The sequence below is a fragment of the Plecotus auritus genome (genome assembly GCF_963455305.1).
Source record: "Plecotus auritus genome assembly, chromosome: 2".
NCBI classification, from domain to species: Eukaryota; Metazoa; Chordata; class Mammalia; order Chiroptera; family Vespertilionidae; genus Plecotus; species Plecotus auritus.
The window spans coordinates 44,449,009-44,473,235 of record NC_137771.1 but is presented as its reverse complement, the minus strand read 5'-3'; the positions used below and the strand labels follow the sequence as shown (position 1 = coordinate 44,473,235).

General features: G+C 39.4%; 1 protein-coding gene across 12 annotated transcripts in view; it reads right to left on the bottom strand.

Annotated features, from left to right (window-relative positions):
• Positions 1-24,227, bottom strand: part of NFIA (nuclear factor I A) — a gene marked incomplete at its 3' end in the record, with an annotated part of 384,408 nt that overhangs the window by 60,650 nt on the left and 299,531 nt on the right. For 6 of the 12 annotated variants that reach the window (XM_080656311.1, XM_080656316.1, XM_080656315.1 and 3 more), the window contains exons 7-8: positions 20,002-20,130; positions 17,536-17,589 (exon numbers count right to left, since the gene is read on the bottom strand). In XM_080656311.1, coding sequence (XP_080512437.1) covers positions 17,536-17,589; positions 20,002-20,130 — 183 coding nt within the window. The remainder of the gene's footprint in view (positions 1-17,535; positions 17,590-20,001; positions 20,131-24,227) is intronic. The other 6 variants (XM_080656321.1, XM_080656317.1, XM_080656322.1 and 3 more) reach the window with 1 other exon arrangement.

Below are 24,227 nucleotides of genomic sequence, written 5' to 3'. Positions count from 1 at the left end.
TAAAGCCAAACTTGGAAATGCATAATGTTAGAGCAGGGGGACCCACAGGCTGAGTAGCCAGTGACCCCTGCTAAACTGTAGGCCCTCTGCTCATAAGAACTGATAAAAGACTCAGAAAACTATTATCCCTTATATTCGAACCCTGCTAAATCTCACTGGTACAGAAAGAAGCTTGCATTAGATTAAAAAACATATGTGAGGTGCTGAATAATTTTTCTGAGAGCACTTCTGCCCTTCAGTTGAAAGGGTGATCAATAAAACCTGCTGCAGGATAAGAGCAGCCCATGGTGAGGGCCGAAGATACTCAAAGCAAGTAATGCCAGGATAGCAGCTCACATTTCTCAATGAGGGCCAAGAAACAGATCCCAAGTAAAAACAGATAAGAGTATTTATCTTTTCTTATTTTTATTTAAATTCAAGCAGCCTCTGCAAAGAGAAAACAAAGGAATACCCAAAGTTTTGGAGAATAAAATTTTCCTAATACTGAGAAGAACTCATAAAACTGAAGTGAAACCTAAGCAAGATACGCCACGCCTTCCACCACTCTATATTGGCACAACCCAGGACTATAAGAAAGGATGCATCCCTAAGAACCCCTGGATGTGGATTCTTTGCTCCTAACTGGGATATCTTTAGGACTGGAGCATTTTCTGAATAATAATTGAGATGGCTAGGATTCTGAGATTCAGAATGACATATATAGTTTTTAAAGAGTTGAAAGAGGGTTTGGAGTAGTAACAACAGTCCAGTCCATATCTTGTAGATGACTTGATGGGACCCTTTCATTCACGCAACCTTTAATCTAGCCAATGAGTATTCACAGGCTCCTACTTTGGACTTGGGATACAACATTGAGTCAACACAAATTTTTGTCTTCAATCATACAATTGAGGGCATCTTGAACATAACCTATTCAAACCAGAATTCTTGTCACCTTCCACCCCTCAGACTTGCTCTTCTCCCAGTCTTCTTCATTTAGTAAATAGTTTTTCCATCAATTTAATGATTCACTGTCATATCCCCAGAAAATGTATGGCACTCAATAGATATCTGTTGAAGGTACCATGAATGTTTGAATACATGAGTGGTACAGAAATGAATAAAATCACCATCCAAATAAATATGGACTTAAAACTTTGGTGTGTTTTTTTTCACCTGCCAAAAATCCAGGGAGCTTATAGACAAACTTAGGACTTTACACAATGTATGATAAATGTTGGGAGCCATATGGTCTCTGAATTAAAACCCACAAGCTAAAAAGTTAATTTGTTCTGGTCATCTTTTAGTCTGCCAATTGTGCTACTGGATTTAAAGAACCAAAGGAATTTCTTTTTCCATCTGATATGGTATGTTCGTTCTTGCTGGTAGTTAAGAAACTTTGACCCAGTGCCCTACATTTGACTGAACAGTTTTTAGTTAGGGATAGAATGTGGCATTTCCCCAAGGAGGCTGGGAATGTACTGAGCATAACAAAATGATATACTCAACTTCTGTAGCATGTCAATGACAATAATGGCTACTCCATTGTCAAGAGCCCTTGGGAGGCAGGCCTTAATGATAAAGTGGCACTGCTTCAGGTGCTCAATAAAAAGTGATGAATGATTGTTAGATCATGAAATCGTGGTGGCCAACAGAGAATGATGCCCAGCAGAAAAAAGTCACTGGAGCAAAGACTGGACAGATCAACGTTAAAGGAACTTGATAGAGGAAACAATTCAACAGGATCTTGTAATTCCTCCCTTACCTGTTAATAAACCTCCTCACCTTCTTTTTGTTGTTGTTAAATATGTAAAAGAAAACCATGATCAACTTAAATTTAGAACTTAGCTTCTTGGTTATATTTTACATGAAACAACTTATTCACCTTTTCCTTGTGGCATAAAATTTATTTGAACCCAAACCTGAGAATACATGGTACTATATGGAGTTAATTCTACAATGACTGACTTATAAGAATCAATTAATTCCTAATTAATACCAGGAAATCACTTAGCCTGTAGTTTCCAATTAGACAATTGCTGAGTGTGCATTTCAAAGGGTCATCCTTCACAACCCATACTTTCTCATGTCTCAGAATTTTGGGCTCAGCCACAGTTCACTGTAGGACTGGACATAAATCATTCTAGACCCTGACCTTTAATTTCTTCAAACAGAAAATAGTTGTGTTGCAGACATTGCAAAGATCTGTTAAATGTGATGAATATATGCTATTTTTCTGGATAACCTGCTACTCTTCTGAACAATGAGAGCCATAAGGTTTTTGCATTGCTCTAAAGTGCAGACATAACATTTCAACATGGCGTCAATTTGGTTTTTCTTCTTTCCCATTTCTGGTTTTCTCGCTTATTTAATATTGAGTTAGATGTATTTAGTGTCCCTAAGTTTTTGTCCAAATAGTCTAAAATTATTTTTAGAAAGTATCAATGGGGTTAAATGAATGGATCAATCAATCAGTCAATTAGTAAAATTCATTAAATGTATTTTGAGATTGTCAGAACAGGCCCTATAAAAGAGAAGCTAGCACTAGGAATCTGGCATGGTGCTAATGCAATGCACAAAGAATGGTGTGAGTCCAAAATTTTGATGGAGAAAAACATCTCTTATGGATGTGTGTGTGTGAGCAGTTGACACAATAAAAAATTATAGCACATTATGTAAATGCATATTTAGAGCCTTTAAAATGTGCATTATTTACTTGAAAGTCAATAAAGGCTTTTCTCAAGTGGTTACAGTTTATTGCAGTGCATCCATCTGTATCCATGTTGATGTTAATACAATTTTGTGTATTAAAAGGCACTACTATAAAATTGGCTGCTTCTGGGGTCTAATACTCTCAGTCCCCTAGGCAAGGAGCAGCAGAGTGTCAGAAACACTCCCCTCTGGATGGATCTCACTCCTGGTTTAAACTTTAACCACAGGCCCGACTTATTTAAAGCAAGAGCTTGGGCTTTTCACAGAGAATACAAATAAGACGGGAAGGAAGAAAATTAGATCAGGTTTCTTGGCTGGAATGGCACTGCCTACATATTCTGTACAAAGTTACCACAATTAAAGAACAGAGAACCAGAATTTCCCAAAGTGTGTAGGGCTCAGTTATTTATTACAAAATGTTCATATAACTGGATATTTAGTATAAAAAGAAAGCAGGTCAGGCAGGTTAACTTACTTGTTTGCACACCCCTACCCTCTAATTCTTTAAAATTCTCTCTGGGTTTTACTTTTGAAGAGATAATTTTAAAATGAAATAATATATATATATATATATATATATATATATATATATATATATACTTAACTTAAAAAATGCTTCCTCTTTTAAATTAGAACTGGGGAAGGAGAAGGTCAAGGTCATTACTATATTATTTTATGCTGAGAGACTTCTATGATCCAACAAGTGATTCTTAGTGTGAGAATCCACTATATGGAGGTTATAGGTGCCTTTAGACACATTCTAGCTCAAAGAAGATGATGTCAGGGAGGCATGGCCAGATGGGTTTGGAACCTTGTATTTCATTCTATGTTTTAGGGAAGAAAAAGAGATAAAAAGCAATCCTTCCTTACCATTTTCAGCAGTTCTGCTCAAACTCAACCTCCAAGAATTATAATAACCCTCAAACTGAAATTTCACAGGTTGAAATATGTTCTTCTATTTAACCCTGGCATTGTCTTAATTGTTTTACTTCCTGTCTGTGAAATGTTGCAGATTCTCACATATTGGACAGACACTCGGATTCTTCTCATGTTAGCATTTGCTTCCTAGTACCAGCCCTTTAATCCTAGTATCTTAGCTATGGGCAGCTCCAGAGAAAAGCTGTCCAGAGAGTGGCACAAACAATAAAATCTAATCCCCCTCCAGGTGCGGTGTGCTGTTATGGCAGTGCTACGCAAGGCCTTCTTCCCCCCCAGAAAGGAATGACCAATCCTACATCTTGGCAACTGCAAAACTTCAGTATCACCATTAAAGAAGACAACAGGTGAGTGGCCACACTACTTCTCTCTGTTAGCAATGTTACAAAAAAAGACTCATGTACCTTCTGCAGGAGGATGTTCTTTAGACAAAAATAACCATTGCCATAGAGCAAAAGGTGGCATTGAGAACTCCTGACTACTTATATTTAGAAGTAAAGATTGTAATAGGGCAGAGCTCTAACAGGAGAAGAAGGTGGAAGAAAAAAAATACCTAAAAAAAAAAAAACACGCCTTCCATAAGGGCAAATGGAACTCCAATTGTTTGGGTTGTCAACTACTATGTACTTTCCTTCTTCAGAAATTCAAAATCACAATATATAACTCCATTACAGCCTACCTAAAGCTGAGAAATCTACCTTAATGGTCCATAGCTATCATTTATAAGTCATGCATGAGCCAGACCTGGCACGTTTGAAAGCCTAGAAGTTTGAAGTTATGGGATTTATTTTAACAGAAAGACAAGGAAAGAGGAAGTGGCAATGGGTTTCAAAACCTTAGGAGGCAGAACCTTTTCTAAATAACCTTTGACTCTATGCAAGTGAAGGCTTTCAAAACATACAGAACATACAGTTAACATCACCGAGATGCATGTGAAAGGACCTGGCTGTGTCGAATGAGGGAAATATGTGACATTGCACCATGACTTGGAAAAACCAGTATTTTTATATTATTGTTACCAGGCAAAGTAACTTTATGCTACAATAAATTTCCAAGATGGTTGATATATTCTATTCCATTTGCATTAAGGGTGGAGATCAAATTACAATGTCTTTTGAGAAAACACAGAGAGAGAGAGGCACACAGCAAGGTCTTTTAAAATTTTTATTGAGATCAATTTGAGCTACTTAAAGGCCTTTCTTGCTCAAATACCCTGGCTTATGGTTTATACCAGGGCTGACAAACATTTTCTGTAAAGGCCAGAGAGTAAATAGTTTAGGCTTTGCAGGCCTCATGGTATCGGTTACAATTACACAACTTGCTTCTATAGTGCAGAAGCAGCCACAGATTTTACATAAGCAAGTGAATGTGACTGTATTCCAATAAAATTTATTTTCAAAAACAGGCAGGGAATGGGATTTGACTTGTGGGCCCATTTGCTGGCCCCTGGTGCAGACTCACTTAATTCCTGTTCTCTTTCCAAACACCTGCCAGGCACTGCTTTTGAGTAGTGAGCACCTGACAATCACTGCTCCTTCCCCCTCTTGCCTGTCATTCTGTGTCGTTGTCCCTACAGCCTCACATTTTTGAAGCTTCCCAAGGCAATCTGCTTGCTTTCTGTATCTCTACTGACTACCCATGGTTGCTTTTCTTGTGTCTTTATTGGGAGTTTGTAACTTTTGACTACCTTCACCCACTTCCCCATCACTGTAGCTCTTTGATTATCCCTCTTCATGGTTATTTAACATGCCTTGGTCTGTGCTGGTTTCCCATATTCTGTGTGTGTGTGTGTGTGTGTGTGTGTGTGTGTGTGTGTGTGTGAGTGTGTGTGTGTGTGTGTGTGTGTGTGTGATTTCAAGTTAAACATATGAGTCAGAAAGGCAGAGTGGTATAATATGAGGACATAGACTTTGGAGTCAGATAGACTTGGTTAAATTCTAGTTCTATCACTTACCTACCAGCTATGCTTCAAGTTTCTGAACATCTCTATGACTCAGTTTTGCTATCTGTATAATGGAGCTAATAATGCCTCAGATTTATTAAGAGGATTAAATGAGACAATGTATGTAAAGCATATAGTATAGTTCCTGACTATATGGTTAAATAATCAATAAATAGCTTCTTTTATTGGTAATACAATTATAGATAGTGGTGAGGATAGGAAATGAATAAATTGGAATTTGCTCCTACATGCTAGGACCTGTTCTGATTGCAGAACACACAGGAGGAAAGAAATGGTAAGTGAGAGTAGGAGGTACCTGTTGCCTACCTGTCTTTTAGATAAATGAAAACATAAATATTGATTAAAGTATGTACTATTGGTACAGCTATGACACGAGGGTCTTGAAAAAAAATGTCATAAAAAACAAAATGTGTAACCAAAGCAATAGCAATAACCTTGATCTAACAGTCATAGAACAATATAAGTTATTTTTGACCAAATATATTTTGAATCCCTACCTTTGCTTAAATATTAAACTCTGATACTTAACCTAGAAAAGTAGAACTATGGGGTTGTCTCTCTTTATAGACTCTATTTTCCACATAAATCTCTAATCCTTGAGCATCCACACTGACCCTTTCACCATGTAGACCCCTGCTACCTGGCATACTTCTGACGTGACCCAATTCTGAGCATGGCCTCCCATGGCCTCCCCAAATCCATATAGAATGGAAATCGCCATCATTTCCCTTGAAAGGCCCACCATGTTAGTTATTTGGAGTTAGTTATCAGAGATATAATACATATTGAACGCTAAAAAAGGTTTGTTTAGAAGATCTGGGGTACTTTTTTAGGAACATTTTCTACTTAGACAAAAAGACTTGGGTTTAGTTTTGTTTTTGCCACAATCTGGCTTATAAGTATTGGCAACTTCTCTCTCCTCCAGTTCTCTCACCTGAAAAATGAGGAGTCTGAGCTGAACCACTGAAGCTCAATTCACCTGGCTTCACATTCCAGTGGCATAGAGAACTTAGTCTCTGGGATGACACCTGCCAATAATTCAGTACAACTGATGCATAGGAATAGCACTAAAATCCAAAAAAATCTAAAGCAAGGGAGCATGTGTCTTTGAAAAGAAATTATTTTTAAAATGTTTCTGGTATATTAAGTTCTAGGGTATATATGAGACTCTGTCTCTAAGATTCCTTGGTTTCAGGAGGGCTATAATATTTAGAGTTTAAAAATCCCGAGGGTGCTAGTACAAGCTGTGTGAGAGAACTCCAGCTTCTGGATCCTGACAGGACCTCCTCTTTGAATTGACCATGTTCAGGCACTAATTGCCCAAGCAACCATGGTGACTGATGTGAAATGCGTTCAAATACCACACAGCAGCTGCGATTCCTGGAGACACGAAGAGTGACTATTTAATAGGCAAAGTTGACAAGTTCCATGGAGGGAACCTGAGCTTTTACACAATATGCAAGCTATACTACGAGATAAGACATGAAGAATAAAAAACAAATCAAAACATTAAAAAAAAAAAAACCCAACCCCCATAGATTGGGTGATCACAGGGAATCCTGTGGGAAGTGCACTGGATCACAGACTGTAGTCCTGCGGAGAGTTTCACAAGTGAAACCTGTGGAGGCACTGCAGTCTCCTGGAGGATTGCCAAGTGCTGGTACCTGAGATCTTTGCATACTTTGCTGACATTAAAAACCAAAAAAGGCAAAAACAAGCAAATAAACAAACAAAAACCCTGGGACAAACACACAAAGCCAGACTGACTTACAGCACTCCCCCCACCAAATCCTCAGGTTCACACTGCCCTGTAAGCCCCCTTTCTGAACCACGAGATTGCTAATGCATAGGTTACTTTCAAAGTATCCTCCTGAATTAGAAATAGCTCCCTGGATTCACCCCATAGGATTTAAGGGTTTGTTCCCTCTGTTGGTAGATTTATCATGAGGGGAGGAAGGATGAGAAAATTAGTCCAGTGTTTGAAATCAGGGGATCAAGTTTCCTTTTTAAAAATTTAATTTATTTAAATTTCCAATGACAGTTGACATACAATATTATATTAGTTTCAGGTATACAACATAGTGAATAGGCATTTATATCACTATGTAAGTTATAGTACCCACCTGGCATCACACAGTTATTACAATACTAGTGGCCTGGTGCACAAATTTGTGCACATTGAAAGGAAATTAATTAGAAGAAATATTTTAATATCACTATTTGCCCTTTCTCTATAATAGAAGTGTTAAGCAAATTCATGATTGACAATAACAGATCCATACACCTCTGTGCGATTGCCGCCAGTGAGAGCTTTATATGTATTATGCATGTGCGAGTCAACTTAGCCTTTTATATATATAGAATAATCTTGCTTAATTAGACCTGCTTTCTGATGTAGCTAAAGTTTTCCCAGCCCAGTGAAGCACCCCAATGTCTCTTCAGGTAATTGTCAGCAACACAGCAATAAATATCAACATGAAGCAGATTATTATTATAGATCATGCAGGGAGAACAAAGGGTAAAATATTTAACTGCAGCAGTGTTTGACTATATTCTGCGCAGTGAGAAAACCTGAAGTCATTTTCAAGGTCCACCATTTCTTACTTCTTTTCAGTTGGGTCAAGTTTCTAAGCTTTCTAAATCTCCATTTTCCGGCTAATGAAAAGAAAATAGGATTCCACCAAGTCTCCTATCTACCTACTCCAGGACTTCTGTGAGGATCAAACGAGATGAGGCATAAGAAAATGCTTCACAGATATTTGGTTACAGTGTAAAGTGTTTCCACCTGGCTATAAAGCAAGTTGTATTCCTGGGCTGAAAAAACTGCAAGGAGGCTAGTCACTAGGGAGAGGAAGCCAGGTGTTGCTATGTGACGTCATCACCCAGACGGACACTTAGCATATCAGCCTTTTATATATATATATATATATATATATATATATATATATATATATATATATATATATATTACTGACTATATTTTCCATGCTGTACTTTACACAGGGGATCAAGTTTTTATCCCAGGTTGAGTATCAACTAGCTCTGTGTCAGCCTCTTATGCTCCTTAGCATTCTCTACTGCAAAATGAAAATTATGTCTTGAATGGGTTTAGAGCTCAGTTATTCTGGATTTGAAATCATTCATTCCCTATGTTCATCTGGCAAAGTTACTTAACATTTCCAAGCCTGCAATTACTTGTGGCAAACTGGGTAAAATAGCACAAATTAAAATTTTTCTTCTAAGGATTAGAAGTAGTGTATGTAGGTGCAAAGTACATAGTGGGCTCACTCACTTAAAAAGAATGTGTTGAGAATCTACTATGTTCCAGACAGTATGCTAGACCCTGGTTTATTTCTCATTCTTAGAATTGTTTTTTAGAATAAATGAAGATATATGAAAAGCAACCAGAGTCATACAACGCAATGTGATGACGTAAGACAAATGGAGGTCGATGGTGCGGACTCAGCCTGGATTTTACCTGTGCTCTGCAGAAATCCATCACCTGGCTAGTGTGTGAGCTGAGCCCATTGTCCAGTGCTCAGGACAGCTTTGCTCTGACCTCCTGCTGTGGACAGCTATTAGTTTTGCCTGCCCAGCAGTCCTTCGCCCTTTCCCCTGGAAATAGAGCTCTGATGTTTCTTTGGGTAACTATCCTTCCCTCATCCTCAGTCTGTGTGGTTGTGATAGACTTAACTCTACACCCTGGCTGACATATGGGCATGTAACCAAGGCTACACCAATAAGTCCCATTACCTTTTAAGCATAAGGATTGTTTTTCAAGTGAGCAAATGACCCAAACCAGCTGATCAGAGCCATAAGAATCCAGGAGTAGGATCTTTCCTCCATCTACTGTGAAAGCTGTTTTCTTTCCTTGGGATTGTTAAATTGGTAGGAATTGCACCTAGAGCTGATCACATCATTAGTGCCACAATCTCAGGAGCTTTAACTTAATTGGGGAGCTCACACAGAGGACAGGAGGGCTGTGAGAGAAAAAGAGATACACAGATTTCTGAAGGCATCACTGGGGCATCTGGATTCAGCTCTACCTGATGCCATACCCCCTAGACTTTTCAGTTACGTGCACCAATCTAAGATGTTCTTTTGAGGGAGAGGAGGAATGATTAAGCAATTTGGTTTGGTTTCTTTCACCTGTAGGAATATTTCAGTTGAAAGAGTCCTTATTAACAAAGTGTGTGTTCACTACTGGGTACGTAACCACTCAACAACTCTTATTCAAGAAGACCTAGAACAGGGGTCCTCAAACTTTTTAAACAGGGGGCCAGTTCACTGTCCCTCAGACCGTTGGAGGGCTGGACTATAGTTTAAAAAAAAAAAACTATGAACAAATTCCTATGCGCGCACTGCAGGCCGGGACGAGTCGGCTGCTAAGCAGGACAGGCAGCGGTACCCGGCGGGCCGGATAAATGTCCTCGGCGGGCCGCATGTGGCCCGCGGGCCGTAGTTTGAGGATGCCTGACCTAGAAAAATCCCTCATGGATGACAAGGTTTTCTAAATTCATACTGCATGCCAATAGAAGAGACCCACACAAACTGACCCAAATAAATCCAAATCTCCATAAATCCTTTATATACCTATGCTTTATTATTCCTTTCTTGCACACTCCAATCATTAATCTCATCATAGTAATAATTATTTGTTTAATGTCTGTCTGTTCTGCTAGATTGGAGGGGCAGGATTGCCTCATCTGGTTTGTTCATTAGGACCCAGCACCGTGCTTGGCAGATGGTAAGTGCTCCAGAATTATTTGCTGGATTGATTATTATAAACAGCAGACCCTTGTAAACGACAAAGGTGCTTATCCCTTTAGCAAGAGCCATATCTGAACGAAGACATGCCAAGAGAAGTCTGTACCATGGCCAAAGGGCTACGTGTCATGGGGGACAGGCCACTTGCCCCACTGGGGAGATCCCCCTGTTCTCTTAGCTAAACAAGAGTGATGGGATAAGGTAACCCGTCTGGCTCACATTTCCTTCTCTAGGTATATGTGGCTCCCCCAGGAGAAGAAAAGCACACATTCCTTCTGGACCCACAAGTACAGGTGGAAAGAGAGAACTGGGGATGGGGAGTGAGGAATAAAGGAAGTGAGCATCCTTTCAAGAGAACCACATGCAAAAAAGCAAGTAACGATATGTGGACAGGGGAATCTAACAGTGAACATTTAGTAACACAGGACAGTGAATCTGATAGGTAGTTAACATTTAGTAACATACCTACTATGTACCAAGCCCTTTCCACATGTCAGTTCACCGCCTTCGCCCAGTAAAGCCTTCGTTTGTACAGGTGGGAAAACAAAGGTCAGGAGAGGGTGCCTTGCACAAGTTTCCACAGATCCCAAGTGGCTGGCCAGCCCTTGAGTTCTACTCAGCCTATGCTCCTTCACCACACTCTGCTGCACCCTTCTGAATTATTTTTCAGAGTCAAATGGTTGATTTCCTTTCAGAATTTTCTGTGCCTAAGTCCCTTAGTACTGTCATACAACCTGGCAATGCTGATGTTCCTCACAGATGTCTGCACATAAGAAAAAGGAATTGTCTGGGACAATATGAAGAAATGGCAAATAACAAATGTAAATTTACTGCAGAAATAGACATTTTGAAAACATTCCATGCACGTGGTTAAATGCACCAGTTTCAACAATACAAAGGATGCAGCAGGAAATGGGTGACTCTCATGCTATTGCAACCACATTAATAGGAGTGCACATTCCCATTTCAGATATCAGTGCTTACCCCGCTTTGTCTACATGGATGATAAGCTGATACTACATAAACATTGTTAAAGCTACAGTTCCATGCTACAGTAATTCACTTAACTTTAACATGATTTATGATTCTGTTAATAGGAAAGGTTGAAAACCCTGCACTGAAGCTTAAATGTGAGCTTCATATTTAAAACAACAATTTTGTGTGTCTGTGTGTGATAGAAGAAAACATTCTGCATAAAGAGGAGAATACAAGTCTACGATGGACTTTTTTCTACCCCCAAAAAGGAAAATAAAGACTGAGTCTAAATATGGACTCAACATTATATGAAGCTAAATCAGAAAAAAAGGAACTTCTAGAGATTTATCTGATTATGTGATTTGTAGTACAAGTGATATCCAAAAGTCTTATCAACAAGAGGATTTCTAAGAAACCTTGTGCAGAACCACTGCCTTCATTGGGTATGCATAGGTGGGTCTATGGTGTGTGTGTGTGTGTGTGTGTGTGTGTGTGTGTGTGTGTGTGTGTGAGAGAGAGAGAGAGAGAGCCGGGGGAGGGAGGGAGAGGATTACAAGGGACAGCAGCTTCTTTTGTCAAGAAGAGTTTTAATGTAGGTCCACATGGTTAATCACCCTATTCTCTCTGGCTCTCACCCTGGGGGCATTGTGCCTCTTTAAGGGATTAAGACGCCAATTGGTTTTACTGTTCTAACCTGTCTTCTTTGGGACAACATATTAACATGATACCACTGCAGAAGAGCCCTCTTTTGAAGTTTGCTGTGGGGATGACAAATTAACCCAGCAGGGTGTCCTCCACGTCTATCTCAGTACAAATTATTAGCGTAATAGAGCTTTTAGTTATGCATTTATCTAGTAATTATTGAATGGTTACACAAAACCAAGCTGAGCAGCCATGGCCCTTTATGAGGTTTGCTCGGTGGGTGGCCTTCCAGTTAATTTAGGGTAGTTCTCAACGAAGCAGTTCACTTGCAGACAAATTAGCTAAACAGCCTTCTCCTTTAAATATTTTCCATGTCACAGTGAAACTCTTTACAATACAATAAAGGTACAGTTTTAATTACACGCTTCCTGACTTTTGTTTAGTTGTAAAACATTTGCTGGTATTGTGTGTGTGTGTGTGTGTGTGTGTGTGTGTGTGTGTGTGTGTGTTTTCATTTGGCTGGACAGTAATAGTTGGTTGTAAGTATCTGGCTAATAAATTTAATAATTTCCTAAACGGGGACTTAAAGGGCCTTTGCTGAAAAGCTGCTTTTCCTCTTTACTATCCAGTTTCTTCAAATCCCATGGACAGTGTTTCCCATTAGGCTGGGCACTGGCACTTGTGCTAACCTTGACCAATTTCACAGGCCCCGCTGCTTCTCTTTCCAATGCTCCTCAAAGGTGGTACTTGTTAGGACTATGATGCCTGAATTTAAAAATCAATTCTGGCAACTCTGTGTAGGAAGACAACGTAGTGTTTTCTCAAATGAAGCACTTCAATAATAAATAAACACCTTGCGTCTGTTGGCAGATTGTTTCAGCACCTTGTTAGCAACAGGTACTTAATTGCTTCTCATTTTCCAGAGATGATTCAATTGCATTAAACCAGGAGAGACAAATTAGATTCAGCTCTACTGAAAGGAGCACCAGCAGGTTCTACAACTAAGGTAAAGGCTCTTGTAAAAGGCAAAGAAGTTTGCAATAGGGCATAAGAAAGCTAAACAAATTTACCACTTGGGTATGGGAGCCTATGCCAAGGGAGAGGTACCGCGGTTATGGTAGCAATGAAGTGCCAGGGAATATTTCCTCTGAAGGGTCCTTAGTTTGGACAGAAAAGTGTATAATTCCCAGCAAATATTCTACAAAAAAGTGAACAAATCATTTTGAACTCAGCATTTTTCTTAATACCTATCAAGATAGAAATTCTTAATTAAAACCAAGCAAATATGTAACGGGTACTTATCTAACATGCTTTGTACCTCCCTCAATGCTGCTAAAAATACATGCACTTGAATATTATATTATTATTTCACCCAGGGGATGAAAAGATTTCCCTATTATTTTCCCACTTTTTCTCTGTTTGTTTTCAATCAAATCCATGCACTCATTCATTTATTCAACGAATATATTGAGTGCTTTCCTTATGCCCATCAAGAGGCTAAGGGATACGAAAAGAATAAAGACATGGTTCCTGCTCTAATGGGCCCTGCCATCCAGTGATAACTATTTTTCCTCCCCTTCCTTGCTCCTCTGTTATTGTCTATGAATCTACACTCCTCCAACTTTCCTGGTGACCTCAACTTCCTAGAAGGTGATCTTCAATCTCATAATTCTCTGCCGTTTGTTTTTCTTGGCCCAGCTGGGAGATACTGTTAGCTGCAGACCCTCCGATGTGTCACCACTAAAAGCAGGATCCTTGTTTGGGCCATGAGAATCATGGACTTAGAGAGGTTTACAGAGCATATAAACTTTTGACTACCCCTCCAAACAAAATCTGGCATGATTCTTCGAAGGCTGCACAATAAATCTTTGGTTTATATGGCTATTGTCTTAGAGTATCTTGCCCATATTTTCAGAATTAGGGCAATTTTACTTCTAAACTTCCCGTGTGTGTGTGTGTGTGTGTGTGTGTGTGTGTGTGTGTGTGTGTGCAGAGAAGTGGGGGGTTAGCTTCATGCTCACATTCTGTATGTTTTAATTCCTCATTACTTAGTTATCTAAAGGTATGACCTGTTTGCTGCGGCTTCGTTTTGCATGCTTAAAATTAGAAAGTACTCTGTTTTGGAATAGGGGTTAAGTCTTATGCCTGCTTGGACTCCCACAGTGTCAAATGACAGTCATTCTCTATCAGAATGCCCTTGTCCCTGACAGCAACCTATCATGACAATACAACTGCTGGTTTTCCTGTCCTGTCATTTACCAGGAGGTAAGCACTCTGAGGCCAGAATCCAAGCTCCCCTGTTTACTCTATTTAGCAGGAAATACAGACCTTGTATATTGTAAGTGCTGGACAGATGTTTGTGGAAAACATTAAAGGGTCCCTAGACAGCAATTGGAGTCTGCAAGCTAATTTCAATATTTAAAAAAGCCAAACTGACCTCAAAAATTGTTTTCTGAAGTGACTTGCACCTAACAGAAACCCTGCATTACAAATAGCAAGGGTTCATGGGGCTAATAAAAAGAGGTCAAGTGATTTGTTTATGGCTGCTACTTAAAAAACAACAACAGTATAATAACATGGTTATGTCATGCTTTTCAAATGATCTAAATGGCTATGTTTTGTCTTTGACGAATAAAAAATGTAAAAACAAACTAATTGTTTAAATAAGTACATTTCATTTCTCTCAATAGGGTAGAAAAAGGTAAAAACTACTGATATGGTAGAAAAGGCACTGAACTGGAGACTTATTTCTAGTTGTGGTTCTGGCCAGCTGAGATTTCTCACCTGTAAGAGCAATGTGGAATACTTGCTAACTGCTAACCATTATACTGCTCTTCTATTTATCTACTTATAAAGTCCAAATTTCATAGAGTGGCAATATGCTCACGGAAAAACAATCTAGATTCCCAGCCTCCCTTGCAGCTAGAGGTGATCACATGGCACAGTTCTGACCATGCTGCATTAGATTCTATACAAGGTGGCAGAATGAATGAGCTGGTAGGCACTTTTTTGCTCTCGCTGTGTTCCATCTTTCTGCTTGAAATATAGGTGTAAGGCAGGAGTCCAGTGGCTATGTTGTAACCATGAGTTCACAGCATGAGGATAAAAACAACCCACTAAAGCATGGCTAAGAGAAGAAATCTCAGTCCTCGATGGCATTATACTGCCACTGTAACATAGTCCTGAATCACATACTTGTTTTTATATAACAAAAATATGACCTGTTTATATTTTCTTTCACTTGCAGCCAAACACATTCTTGGCTGATATAGGGAATGAATTAGATCAGAAGATCCCAGACCACTACTCTGAAATTCTATAGTTCTAGATGAAGCTCGGTAAGTGCTTATTTGCCAATTACTTTCAACCTTTGCTTTACCTTGTGCATAGTGCACGCTCCTCCCCACTTCTACTAAAGCATAGAGTTGCTCTACTCAGTGCAGGGCATTTAAATTAAGGATCATTCATTATCTTCTTGTTTTTGAAAAGAGCAAAGACAAGCAAAAACATAACTTTTAAGAAGAAAAACTTTCAAGAAACTCTAAAATATCACTGATGTTTACTCCAAATAATTATCAAAAGGAGTTAGATCCTTTAAATCATCAGGCAAACGTTAAATTCTTGAAAAGGCAAAGGGAAGAACAAAGATTTTTTCCCAGTTATCATGAATAGGATGAATTTTCATGATCAAATATTTTATTATGTTTGAAATTTTAAGCACTGGTAAAAGAGAGTCTTTAAAAGCCCAAACTTTCAGCTTAAAGTGCACAGTAATTGTAATAACGTAAAATGACATGCAAATGCCTTTATGGAAAGTTAATAGCTTCCCTATTCCCCAAGACATTCCAAAATACTTTAATCCCTTTACCTAGTTTTAACTATATAGCTTGCAAAGTATTATCCCCATGATCCAGATGGCCAAACTGAGGCCAGAAGGTTAAGTGATTTATTGAAGCCACAAAAAATTCACTATCAGAGTAAAGATTCATTTTAAAAAAACACCCATCTCTACCTTCACAACAATGAAAATAGGAAAGTGATTAGAACAGTAAAATATTTTTTTAAAGCACAGCTTTTTCATAGCATATCAAAGCTTTACTTATATAACCTTGCAAAAGTCTTCTTTGGATGAAAGGCCATTGTTCTTCCTCCCCATCTTGGACATTCATTGTAAAGAAGTACTCCATAAACTAGACATGTGTCACCTTTAGCTCCTCTGAAGCAATGAGAACCTATCAGTTTCAGGGAGGGGATGAATGGCTTCTGTGTCCACTTATGTGCCATGTGATTACTTCTTAGTTATTCAACAAATATTGTGCATAAAACCCACTGTGTGAGACACAGTGTCAGTGGGGGAAATGCCAGGCACAAAAGGCCCCAGGAGTTTAAGGAGTGTGAGATGATCGCAGCCTGGGTAGAGCTGAGGAGGTTTCATGTGGAAAGTAGTACTTGAGCTGGTCTTGGGATGGCTAAAATGTTGACAGGCGAGGGCAGGATGGACAGCATGAGATTTTCAAAGCCTGAATGAAAATGAGTGATGAAATTGTTTAGACGACTTCTGTACATACTCTACTTTCAGGCACAGTGTGAATGACTACAAATGCATGATTTTATCTACTCTTCAGATAACAGAATTATCCTGAAGTAGAGATTGTAATCTCCAATTGATAGATGAGGAACCTTTGGCTCAGAGGAGCAAGGTGGCAGGTTGGTAAAAGTGGTGGACACAGGATTCAAACACGGGCCCATCTGACCTCTTGTGCTTGACCACTATGCTATGCTGCCTCCCTTCAAGGCCCTACTTTTCTGCCTTTGGTTTGCAATCTTCAAAGAGAGGTTTCTTTTGTAAAGGATGGCCACCAGATTTCCACATACAGCTTAGGTTTGCAGTGAAAAATAGGGCCACTGTTAAAATATCATTGAGATATGTTACATAGTTATTGCTTACAAACTGGTATTTGTCTAGTCAAGGTAGTCCCATGAGAAATTTTAATATCTTAATTTTAAGGAAGGCAGTGGAGGACTTGCAACCTGTGTGCTATCCAAAGGTGAATGTACCATGTGACTCTGAGCAAAAGTACAGTAAAGAACTGTCCCCCACTCCACCCCACCTCTTGCCTCAGGACCCTGATAAAGGATACACCTTTCTCTTCTTCCAGGCCCTTTGAAAGTAGGTTTGTAAGGTTGAATTCTTCTTAATGTACATGTCACATTTATTCCACCCTGGTTTCCTCGCTCAGACTCTACCTCCTTAAATCTGTCCTCATCTTCCTGAAGCATCAACTCTTAGTCCTGGTTGTGATGTCATCCCAAGCATTAGCTTTCCAACTGGCTCAGAAAAGAATAAAAGAGACTACAGTACCTGCAGCAAATAGTTCTTAAATAATGAGAGGCTAAATACCAACCCTTTAAAAATATCTTAGCCCAAGAATGTCTCATGTTAGCCTATCTTGACTCTATGACTCTTACCCACAAAGATACCACTGAAGAGTTTCACCTCAACTACTCCAATTCCCTTCACCAGACCACTAAGGGGGGCAGGGTGCAATAAGAATGGGTACCTGAGCAGATATTCCAGAAAGGAGAACCGAGGATGCTGGGAACCATCTTGAATTCTGGTGAAAACAAAGAATCTTTGGTATTCCATAATTCTTAAACTAGGCATTTTTCTCTTTTCCTCAAAAACAATTTTATGAATATGCTTGGAGATCCAAACTCATTATTTTGTAGGCTAAAGAGATCTACTCTAGTTCAACATGGTGTGGATCATTTGAGAAAATGTGCTTGACTGTCTAGCATGAAGAAGCTCCCAATCATGACACCCATGGGTAAATGCTAGAATTATTATAATAATTTCTAGAACTGTGGTTTTAAAGCAAGACTCATAGATGGCGCTCTTAATATTTATTGTATAAATGATGATATATATGCACATTGCTTTATGTTCCTCAAAGAGTCTCTAGAAATATATTTTATGGTAATTTCTGCATGAGAATATGAGGTTGGGAGGAAAAGTTTATTTGGCAGTAGTATTGACCCCATGTTATTGGGGAGCACATTAAAAATCCAGAAGGTAAATGGAAAGCAAAGAGGCAGCATACCCAGCTATCCAGGCTGCTAGCATATTGTTCTTCCCAATCCTCCTACATGACTACATCATGAATCTTTTCTTTGCCTGGAATTCCCCCCATTCACGTAAGCAACCTTTAAGATTTGACTTTGAGTTATCTACACTTTGAAGTCTCTTTATTAGATACAAAGTGGTAACAGCACATTCCATATCATCTTCTACATGTTTATTTTCTTGTGACTGTCTCCTGAACTTGACTGTCTGCTCTATGTGGACAGGGACCACTGAATTCCCAGTAACAGGCTCTCAGGTGAACCTCCAGAGTCCCCTCCTCTGAGCTCCTGCAGAAATTTCTGCTTTGAACATTCATTTAGCATTTAGAATATGTGAACGTGACAATAAAAAGATGAGAAACATCACATGCCTTGTCTCCTTGAGACCAAAAATCTTCTTTCTGACTAAAAGGGCTTCACATCTCTTATTTTCCACCACAGTTTAGATGCTTAATGAATACTGAATATGAGGATAATATCATAATACTATCCCATTTCAAGATACTCATTCTGAATTTGGGGACTATATAATCCAATTCAGGTACAAGATTTTAAAATTAGAAAACACACACATATTCCCTCTCTGATTATATCACACACACAGACAAGTGGCATAATAAGTTGAGAAAGTTCTCTCAATGATAACAAGATGTTTAAGATGGAGCAAGTAAGTTTCATAACTGTATATTTAGAAATTGCTTCGCACAATAGTCAGAATACTTATTTCCTTCAGTGTGATTTCTGTGTGAGTGCATGAGACGGCCCTCTCACCACCATCTTTCCCTGATATGCACACAGATTATTTATAAAGGAATTCAAATTTGTGGGACTAACAGTGAGATTTTTGCAAGAAATATCAGTTTTTCCAGGCATATGTCAAAGTAGATGAGAGACCATTACTTTCTAGGATGTTTTATGATACCAGCTGGTAGATCACAGACCTACCTAAACGAAAATCTGACGGAAGAAAGCAAATGTGGTTACAATTATTCATACTCCTACTGTGGGAGTTTCATAAACAAACTAATAAATATTTTCGTCTTGCAATAAGATCAAGTTAAGTGACTTGCTGACATTCTCTTGAGGTTTAAAGCTTGTCTTTAATGTGAAATACAAATCATATTTCTTGTGGACACATTTTAATAATAAACTTAAAAGCTCACAAGACAAAAATAATGAAAACATTGCAATGAAAACCAGACCAACTATCTACCACTTCAAAAGGAGTGAATGAAGACTGCTCGTCAACAGTCAACACCGTGATGCAGACAACCTCAATGCAAAATGTTTCAAGGAAAGGGGAGCATCAGGGATGTGAGAATGAAAAAGAAGCTATTACTGTTGACCCTTGAACAAAGTCGGGGCTAGGGGCACTAACCCACCACACAGTTGAAAACCCACATATAACTTAAGTCAGCCCTCCACATATGCCCATTCCCAATTGCTTATTGAAAATACAGTTGACCTCTGAACAACTCAGGTTTTAACCCTTTGGGTCTATTTATATGCGGATTTTTTTAAATCCTGCATTGCTCAAGGGTCAACTGTACTTGCTCATCTCAAACACACACACACACACACACACACACACACTCACACCATTCTTGTGTAATTTACAGAACAAATTTGATTTTGGTTCAATTAAAATGATCTCCCACCACTTTGCAACATCACACTGGCAAAGAAAGTGGTTTGGTCCCTTGTTTGCCTTAGGTTAATGATCAAGGGACTGATGCCAAATCTCTTTGGTCCCTAACACTCCAAAACTGTACGCAATGATAAGAAAGTGGAACACTCACTGCCTTCAGGAGCATTCTGGGGGAGTCCCATTGTCTCTCATTTGGCTACTCTGGCCCCAAGGCCATGATCTAAGCAAAACCCAGGGCGCCTGTGGAGTGGCTCACCTCTGGGTCCTGTAATGACAGGCCGGTGGTGCTGTGTGAATGCTGTTCCCAGGGAGGAGGTTTGCGAAGGGGAGGGGCTGCTGAAACCAGACTTCTCCGACTTCTTCAGTGTTGTTGGAGATGGCATTCCTGACAAGAAGAATGGATTGATAAGCACACTGTAATTCATGGAACAACAGCTTGTGCAACCTAAAAGATAAAACTTAAAGAATTAAAAAAATAAATCTACCGGTGAATGAAAAATTTGTTTTCAGATGCTTTGAATTTGTCACAGACAAACAGGTGACAAAATGGTCCCCTGATAAGTCTGTAGATAATGATTTCACCTTCTACTAAATCACAGTCCATTTTGGCATCATTGATCTCTAATTACAGGGTGCCACTTTCCCAGTGTTTCCTGAAAGTTGTAAGTCCCCTGTGGCCTCTGGGACCCTTCAATAAAGAGGCTATGGAAGCACAAGAAGACCTCTTTGCCATCATTTCATCTTCCCAGGTACCGCGCACCAAAAGCACTTTAAATGATTCTAAATAATTTACCTATTTTAACATTTAAAAACCTCCAACAATGGCAACTCGGTTGATCATTCAATAAATTATTTATAATAGAAACAAAGAAAAGATAAAAGTGAAAAAATACCTTAAATGCCCAACAACTGTCATTTGATAGAACCAAATGCAAATAATACTGTAAAAGAATAATGACACGGAAAGATATTTGTTTAGCGACATAGAATAAAGACATGGAAAGCAATTACAAAATAGGGTGTTACACTATGATGCCACTTAAAAATACCATTCTGTGTATAGAGAAAGAAAACAGGCTGAACTTAACAGTGGTTCTCTCAGAGTGTTGGATTGGGGTGATTTTCATTGCCTCTTTTTGCTTACTTGTCTTTTCCATGATGAACATATATTACTTTTATGTTAAGAAAATACAATAAAAGCTTGTTTTTAAAAATAGTATTTTTACTACAATTTCTAAGGTTTTTCATAGCATTTCCAGCATAGGGAATGTTTTGGGGAGACAATAATAGGAAAATAGTCCCTCGTTATTACTGGATTTGTAATGTTCTCAGCAACCATACTAACATACACAACTGGAGGCATCTATCAGTTTGGCAGGGTGACAATTAAAACAATGAAACCTTAGATATAAAAATAAAGAAAACAATTCCTAGTATCCACATTACAGGACCAATTTGGGCTCTCTTAAGTCAGCAGCACAAACTTGGTCTGCACTTTTGTCAAAAGAACCTAATCTCATTTTACTTATGCATGTCCACATGTGTTGTGTTCTGCCTATAACCAGAGAATTATTTGGGTGAACTGGAAAAATCCTATCTAATAAAAGAGTAATATGCAAATTGACTGTACCTCTGCTACACCCATAAGCCACGCCCACAAGCTATTCCCACCAGCCAATCAGGAGCGAATATGCAAATAAACCCAACCAAGATGGCTGCGGCCATGGACCGAGCAGGAGGGAGGCTTGGGATTCCCGGCAATGGAGGAAGCCAAGCTTTCTGCCTGCCCTTGCCGGCCCAGGCCTCCACTCAAGGCTACAAAGTTTCAATGATAGCAGATACATAAATCCCAACAAAAATGGTGGCAGCCATGGAGCTGGAGAGAGCAGGAGGCTTGAGTTGCCCCCGGCGATGGAGGAAGCCAAGCTTCTGCAGCCCTGGCCTGCTTTGGCCTCCGCTTAAGGCTACAAAGTTTCAATTGTAGAAGATAAATAAATCCCAGATCCCAGGGCCTCTGCTTGAGTCGCCGGGGGGAGTGGCCGGCCTGCAAACCACCACAGGCTCCTCGCCCAGGCCACCCCATGCCCCAAGGGAACGCCCACCCTGATCCGGGACACCCTTCAGGGCAAACCAGCTGGCCCCCACCCATGCACCAGGCCTCTATCCTATCTAATTCTATCTAATATAAGAATAATATGCAAATTGACTGTCACTCCAACACACAAGATGGCTGCCCCCATGTGGTCAAAGATGACTGCCCCCATGTGGACACAAGATGGCCAGCAGGGGAGGGCATTTAGGAGGGACCAGGCCTGCAAGGGAGGGCAATTGTGGGCGATCAGGCCAGTAGGGGAGGGCAGTTGGGAGGGACCAGGCCTGCAAGGGAGGGCAGTTGGGGGTGATCAAGCCTGCAGGGGAGGGCAGTTAGGGGTGACCAACCTGGCAGAGGAGGGAAGTTGGGGGCAACCCAGGCCTGCAGGGGAGAGCAGTTGAGGGGGGGCCAGGCCTGCAGGGGAGGTCAGTTAGGGGCAAACAGGCCTGCAGGGGAGGGCAGTTAGGGGCAAACAGGCTGGCAGGGGAGCAGTTAGGCATCAATCAGGCTGGCAGGGGAGTGGTTAGGGGGTGATCAGGCTGGCAGGCAGAAGCGGTTAGGGGCAATCAGGAAGGCAGGCAGGTGAGCAGTTGGAAGCCAGCAGTCCTGGATTGTGAGAGGGATGTCCAACTGCCAGTTGAGGCCCGCTCCTACCGGGATCGGGCCTAAACTGGCAGTCGGACATCCCTCGAGGGGTCCCAGATTGGAGAGGGTGCAGGCTGGGCTGAGGGACACCCCCCGCTCCCCCGTGCATGAATTTTGTGCACCGGGCCTCTAGTAAAAAATAAAGGTAATAATGGTATTAACATGTAGCTGTTATTAAGTAGATGCTAACTACCACGCACTGTGCCAAGCACGTTATAGGTGTAGTCTGTTCTGAAATTTAGTCTGGCCTATGTCTAACTATGTCCTTGCTATATCTGATCATAGATTTCCTTAATGAGACTCTACAACACAAGCTTCTAGTGTGATTACAGATTCTATAAGGAGGAGATCTTTCTGCTTTGCCCCCTCTATTTTCAGAATCTAACACAGGGCCTGGAACACAGCATGCGGCCTGAAAAGGTATTTAAACTAATTGCATAGGCCTCAGCTTTATCTGTGGCTTTACTAATAGAGGCTTGGATATAGCAAAACTTGGGGTTTAGGCCCCAAGGGAAAAAAAATTGTAAATTGGTAAGGACATTTCCATAGCCAGATGTAAGGACAATATGAAGTTATGTGTGATTTCCACTAATTTGACAGATCTAGATCAGATCCATTCTAATCAATATCTCTGTGATTTCAATTAAAAACAAAGTCATTAGATGACTTTAGCTACATTTCTTTGCTCGTTGAATCAGTAACCAAAGTCACACCAGTCCTAACATCATTAGGACAGATTGTGGTTTTGGATTAAAATTCATTTCAAGTAAACTAACCTAAGGTCTAATCACATAATTACATCAGAGAGGAGATTTCAAATTAAAAAATTATAGGAAAGAAATAAAGAGCTACCAATACTTAAACAAATCTCCCAATTCATTCAAATCTCTTCTGTGCAAACAAATTTTTAGGCTGCCAGCCAGCCCACTGATTTAAACTCAGTCAAATGCCTGAATTATGTGTTATGAAACAGAAATAGAATAGAAAAATGAAAATGTCAAAAATTTTAAATGGCAGAATTTTTTTCAGACAGTGCAATCACTGATGAACACAATATCTAAATTAACTCTATTAAAGAAAGCAGTTGGATTCAAGAAAAACGTTATCATTCCTTTGAAAATTTCATGTGCTCCAGCCCGTTATTGTAATGCTGCAGAAATACTGACATGATTAAGTCCACTATTTACCCTTATAAAAGGTGAGGTATAAGTAAAATTTAAGTAATAACAAGCATCAAGAACGATCAAGTGAGTAAGTGGGTTCAACAGCAAATTTCAGATCCTCTTGAAAAGGGTTAAAGAGAGAAGAAATATTGTCTGTGTGCAATAAAAACAAGCCAAACTGTATATAATTTTCTAAATTTATCACAGTCAAGTAATATGAACCCTAAGGAAGTCATGAATCTCAAAATTACTTTGTGTTTTCATTTTTTAAAAACCCATACTGAGCACACTTCCTTATTATATACTTTAATATTTTCTCCATATGCATAATGTATGTTTTGGTTAATTTGCTTCATATACTTAATATTAGTAACTGCTTTATATTAATAAACAAGAGAACATTAATCTTGACTTTTGTTTTTGAGATCAACTTTGGTTTCTGTATGTTATTTAAAAAAAAACTCCTTGTTAAAATCTGTTACCAATTAGTTATATACAACTATTAGACACATTTACTGTATAGATTAATGACTAATTGGCTTTCTCTTAATAAATCAAAACCTTAATTTCAATGTATTTTTT